General features: G+C 42.2%; 1 protein-coding gene across 1 annotated transcript; it reads right to left on the bottom strand.

The window, feature by feature from the left end:
* Nucleotides 1–420: 420 nt before the first annotated feature.
* On the bottom strand, nucleotides 421–4557 carry LOC308396931 (delayed-rectifier potassium channel regulatory subunit KCNS3-like). Its single transcript, XM_080882573.1, has 2 exons — nucleotides 4429–4557; nucleotides 421–3957 (listed from the first exon to the last, which is right to left on the bottom strand). The coding sequence occupies exon 2, from the start codon at nucleotides 3951–3953 to the stop codon at nucleotides 2457–2459; it is 1497 nt and encodes a 498-aa protein (XP_080738699.1). The 5' UTR covers nucleotides 3954–3957; nucleotides 4429–4557; the 3' UTR covers nucleotides 421–2456.
* Nucleotides 4558–6136: the final 1579 nt, after the last annotated feature.

The following is a 6136-nucleotide window of genomic DNA, read 5'->3' as shown; positions in this document are numbered from 1 at the left end:
GTCTGCATAAAAAAATGGAAGCATCTGCAAACAGTTATGAGACAGGTGCTGAATAATAAACTGTTTGGCTTCTGGCAGCCGGTTCTTTCTTGTGAAACTTTCTGGCATCCAGGCATTTACACTAAAATAAAAAACTGTAATATTTGAATTATTTGAGGACTGGAAATGGAAATGCTTGCAGAAATATGTGCAACCTAAGAGCAACATCAACTAAACATTTGAACCTAGGTGCAACTGTTGTCATGCTACAGTGCAAACTTAATAAATAGATAAGAGACACCACCTGCTATGGGAAATGGGCTATATAGGAAGCCTATACAAGATATTGAAATCCACTTCCCTCTTCAAAACCAAAGCCTAAGAAGCCACAGGGCTGTGAGTAATGGTGAGGAACAGATATCTGTGCAGTTATCTGTTGCCAACTGTGTTGCATTGTCAGCTGAATGTCCTGGGGCAGATTTCTTAACACATACAGAGATATACATGCTCACACATACATTGAATAAAGATTACAGATTTGGTTTTCAATTAAATATTGTCCTCACCGACTAAGTGTAAAGACATATATGAGTGTGTACAGGTTTTTCAGTCGTATAAAAAGTCTTTTTTACAAAAACTTTTAGTGTTCTTTTGATGTTTATTTTTGTCTGCATCAAGAAGTCATAAGAAATTGTATCGTGGCCGAATAACGGAACCTCGACTTTAGTATTTTACTCTGTTGAGAGGTGTTGTGCCTTATTATTATCACTGCGCAATATTCACAGCAATCTACATTTCAGAAAAGCAGCACTACCATTTTATTGTAACCATTATTCTAACAGTGCCTCAAATGTATGAGATCGTTACTTCCTTTCATTTTGTTGCAGCGGATGCTTCGGGGCTTTAACGTGAATGATGTTTAACTGTGACCTCTCAGTGAAGGGCATGAGGTGTGAGCAGTTCAAACAAGAATTGAACGGAGAGCAGAAATCGTCCAATATTTCCCTTTATTCATGTGGTGACTCCTCACATGGTTTTTTTTGTTTGTTTTTTAGAAAGATATCCTGACAAATACGGACAGTCGTGCCTATGGAAGGATGCACACTGCATGCATGCCTGCAAAATCACTGTCACGTACTGTATGCCATCAACTGTGCTCTTCACTTGTGCATGTAAATTTATTGATAATCAGTAGGTGTCTGCGCCAGTTCTGTCATTACAATAAAATGCAACTGACAAAGGCAATAAACCCAAAGTGTGGAATAAGCAATATGCTAATCTGGTTACTGAGCACACCTGATACACAAAACCAAGTGATCGAAACTCATTTGTTACTTCTAAGGAATAATCAGACGGTAATGGCGTTTATCTGTTCAGGTTAAGCCTCAGTTAGTCTGTGTGTTTGAACAGAAACCGGCTTCTCGTGCAGCCTTTTAAGGTGCTTTTAAATGTTTTTTCCTCAACCGCCATCAAATTCATGTTTGAATTGTTTCCGTTCAGCTGCATGAGCACCTTTAGACGCCTGCAGAGAAAAGTTTGGTAGGGCAGCGTCCATCCAAGCAGAAATTATAACAGGGGACAGGAGATCAATACATTCAGGGAGAGATAAGGCTGAAGAATACCACAAAAAAGAAGGTTTCTTTGCATTTTCAAAGTGTTGCACTCCTCAAAAATTAAATTCGACACATTGATTACCTGATGTGAGTTTAAACTCGCGAGAAGAAATAAATGCAAACGCCTGAATCTTAAGCTTATCTGAACAGGCACAAATGAGCAGCACCTGTCTTGTGAGTTTTATTTCATGTCCACATGAGTTCCCCTTTCACCGAGATGCCAGAACTGTCCAAAACGAACAAAAACGAAATAAAAACCCGGCACATCAGCGACTTCCACGGTGCTCTGAGAGGAATGTGACACCTCTCTTCATCAATTTTTGTGCCTAATTCTACTATTTTTATTACTCTCTTTCAAAATGCACTTATTTTTGGTCATGCAGCCAACGTTGAGATCTATAACGCCATTTTTAAACATCAAACTGTGCTGTTGTCATCCTAGACTTTTGCATTTGGAAAACTCTCTGTCTGAACTTTTCAGCAAGCAGGAAATCAATAAAGGACATTACTTTGAAAAACATTAACATTATGGCCTCCTACATGCATCATTGCAGTTTTCTCAAGCAGAAAATGGGCTTTCAAACCTCTGAGCAAGGTTCAGATAATTCCCTTTAGATTTCCCGGTTTTAGCGACGCTGTATATTTCAGCCACAGCTATTCCCCTGTAGACAGAGAGCGGGAGAGAGAGAGAAAGAGAGAGAGATAGAGGAGGGAAAAAACTTCATGGCCACAATATTTCTCTGTCAAATTGCAGGGGGAAGACAGTGCAGGAAGGCAGGGTCAGTGATGGAGCACTCTGCCCCGAGAGGCAGAGACTGACTCGCAGTCATAAAGGGAGTGATGCTCGGTGAAATGGCAGGAATCTCATTTGGCTGCTCCATTTTCACAAGCGTCATTATCGTACACCTCGATGTCCTGGAGACTGGAGGCGTCCGTATCGTCCCCTCCGCTGCTCCCACTGTTCCTAAAGGCGATGCTTCCTATAAAGGGGTACACGCTTCCCGTTAACAGTTCCCTGATGTTGTAATGAGGGAGTTCTGGGTCTTGTCTTTCGGGCTTGGTGATGCACTGTCCCTCCATGGCTTTGTTTCTTTGATAGTACTTTGAAAACTTGTTAAAGATGATGGTGATGGGAAGAGCCACCACTAGCAGGCCACAGATGATACACACGGTGGCCACAATCTTCCCCGCCACCGTCACGGGGCAGGTGTCCCCGTAGCCGACTGTGGTCATGGTGATTGTGGCCCACCACCAACCTGAAGGTATTGTCCCCAAATCGGTGTCCTCTTCCTTCTCTGCGAAGTAGATGAGAGCAGAAAAGATGGAGATTCCCACTGAGAGGAAGAGAAGGAGCAGGCCCACCTCCTGGTAGCTGTGGCGGACGGTGGCCCCCAGCGCTCGCAGTCCGATGGAGTGGCGAGCCAGTTTGAGGATTCTGAGAATCCGCATGAGGCGCAGAACCTGCACCACTTTCCCCACGTTTTCTATGTCCTCGTTCTCCTCTGCGCTATCCTCGTCGGCGGTCTCCAGAGCTAAAGTGGCATAAAACGGCAAAATCGAAGCGGCGTCGATTATGTTCAAGGGGTTTCCGAGAAACTTCCGTCGGGAGGGCGCGACAATTAACCTGATTATGAACTCTGCGGAGAAGCAGACGATGCAAACCGCCTCCAGTCTAGTGAGCACGGGGTCCTCGATGGGCCTGTCACTGTCATCCACACGCTGAAACTCTGGCATGCTGTGAACACACATGGCAACGATGGAGGTCAACACCACGCTGAGGGAAGCCACAGCAATGATCTTCGAGGCTCTCGAGTGACCCGGATCCTCCAGTCTGAGCCACATGTAGCTGCGAATTTCTGCACACCAGGCCCCTTTGAACTTGGCGAGGTCTTTATCGAGAGCAGAGAGCTCCTCAAACGAGGAGTCGAAGCTCGGCTCCTGCTGGTCTTCGCTCCTGATGTCCCAGTCTCTGTCCTCGATGTACTCCTTCCTCTCGTGGTACCAGTTGCTGCAGCAGGGGCTGAGGTGGAGCTCCTTGATACCCCAGTACTCAATCTCTTGACAGAAAGAAAAAACGCACAACTCCTCCATCATGTGGATTTGTCCCGTGTGGTAAAAGTTAAGCACGCACAGGAAAACCCGAGGATTCCTGTCAAAGTAGTACTCCTTCTCAGCCGGGCTGTAGTCGTCACACAGCTCCAGGATTGCCGCCTCGCTCTGGCAGCACAGCAGACGAGCCAAACGCGTGTGAGGAAAGCGGAGCACCATATCAGGATCCAGTTCATGCCGTACCCCTCCCACATTGAGGTGGACCTGGTCCTCCTCATCCCCTCGCCGGTGGAGGATTTGCCCATACCCCATGATCCTGAAAAGACATTTACAGTGAAGTCAGTTCATTCTAGCAGACTTTTTGTGTCTTTTTTTTATGACAACTAAAATGCCCACAAGGATTCCCCAGTGAAGACTAACTGTAACGTTTAAATGGATGGTTTCTATCAAGACACATTTGACTGCACTGTTTGTAGAATACATTAGTCTTCGGAAGGAGGGAGGGGGATCAATACAGCACACACAGGAAATGGCTTATACTGAGAGAGCAGAGAGGCATGAGGTGCTGTCACATGTACAGGATTACCACTAGAAAAATATCATTTTACAAACTGATTTCCAGCCCTCGTCTACATTTTTGTGTAGATATTTTTAAACAGTTGAATTCTAGACACTTAAGCGAAGCTGAGTTTTTCAAATTAAAGTTTTTTGTTTTTTTAAATTGGTTAATAAGGACCTGATAAGTCTGTTAATTATAGGGTCTTAATGCAAAGGTAGAAAAACATACCTGTATTCGGAGCGTTTCTTTCCATGAAAAAGAACTTTTATCCTGCCGTTTTGCTTTTCATCTTCTCCTGAAATGCCGCACAGAGCAGGTCAGCGAGGGAGTGAGGCGCCGCAGCTCCCCGGACGGGACAAGAAGAGCTGGAGGCGGGACAGAAGCACGGAGGCAGTTTGTTCCCTTTTCTAGGGAACAGGGAGGGGCGAGGGAGGAGAGGAGAGGGCAGCGAGAGACTGGGAACACCTCTTGAGAAATTTATAACGTATGTAACCTAGTCGCTTTATTTTAAAAGAGCCTCCAAAATTATTATGTTTCTGTCCTGGGCTATCACTTACTCTTTAAATGTCACTTCAGATGTGCTCAATGTCCCTTACAAACCCCACTTGTTCTGTATTTGAGTGAAACAGCTGCAGTTGAACCAACGCGGAGACAGCGCACTGGCTGCAGAGAGCGAAGTAACTAATAAATGACATTTGAATCCACTTTGAGAAAGCGCTGCCGGGAGGCGAACTGCCAAACCAGACTCTAAAACGCTACTCATCAAACAGCTGCTGTTCAACGTTTATAAATCAGGTTTTATAACTTACCAAACTCCGTGTTTTTTATCCCCTCAAAGAAAGAAACCTCAGCATCTCCCACAACTTCTGTGTGCGATACGGAAGACCAAAACGGCCAAGGTTAAGAAGCACAAAAAATTTGACACAATAAATGCATATGCTATAAAAAAATAAAATTAAAATAAATTAATGCAGGCATTAAAAAAAACTGATATAATTTATTTTGTTTGCTTTTATTGCTGGATTGTATAAGTATTTACTTAAGGTATTTTTTTTAAATTTAATTAATAATGTTTTAGTGGAGGAAAATAAATAATATAATAAAATGAACTAAACAATAAATAGGGGGATTGATGAAAACCTAAATAATACAGAAATATGAAATTACTTCATGCTTTCTAAATTAACTATAATAATATTTTATGGTGCATTTGATGATAATTTGTCTGAAGTATCTTTGTTTGTTTTAATTTTTGATTTTTAGCAGTGAAATCATAACCATAAAATCAATTTCTTCACTTCCTAAAAGCACAGGGGATTTCCTGAGTGCTTCCTGCTCTTTAGGACTTAAAAACTCAATTTGCCATTTTAATATCCATGCTTTCTGAATAAATTTGTTTACAACAGTTCAGGGCTACAGAAGTTTATAGTTATTCTGCTCTTCTGTGGCGCAACCATCATGAACTCACAACCTGCACAAGGACAATCTTCTGACCTCAGTGGCACCTCTCAAGACCCCAACTTCATTTAGACTTTTTCTAATTGGTTTTAGAAAAAGTCAAAATGAATTTGTGACATTTTTGAATTTGCACCACTCATTTCAACTTCGGCAGGTTATTGGAAGATTGTATGAAAAATCTCACACCTTCATTTTTATTTTACTTTATTCACATAGACTTGCTCCCTCAACTGAAGAACGTAAAACCAGCAATTATTAGCAATAGTACAAAACACTGCTGCCTTTTTAAAATTCATTTCTGCTTTGGTTTTGTACTATAACTTTTAATTTTTAAATGCTGTTCAGAGTTTGGATGAATTCTCAGTATATAAGAAAACAAAACAAACACACATGCTTCATTTTATTAATTATTTACTTTACAACAGTTCATTTGGTTGGACAAGCATATTTGAATTTAATTCCAGTACAAGTGCCGTCA

This window comes from Rhamphochromis sp. 'chilingali' (assembly GCF_963969265.1).
Source record: "Rhamphochromis sp. 'chilingali' genome assembly, chromosome: 5".
Classification (NCBI taxonomy): Eukaryota; Metazoa; Chordata; class Actinopteri; order Cichliformes; family Cichlidae; genus Rhamphochromis; species Rhamphochromis sp. 'chilingali'.
Note: the sequence above shows the minus strand (reverse complement) of the source record. Positions and strands in the feature narration are given on the sequence as shown.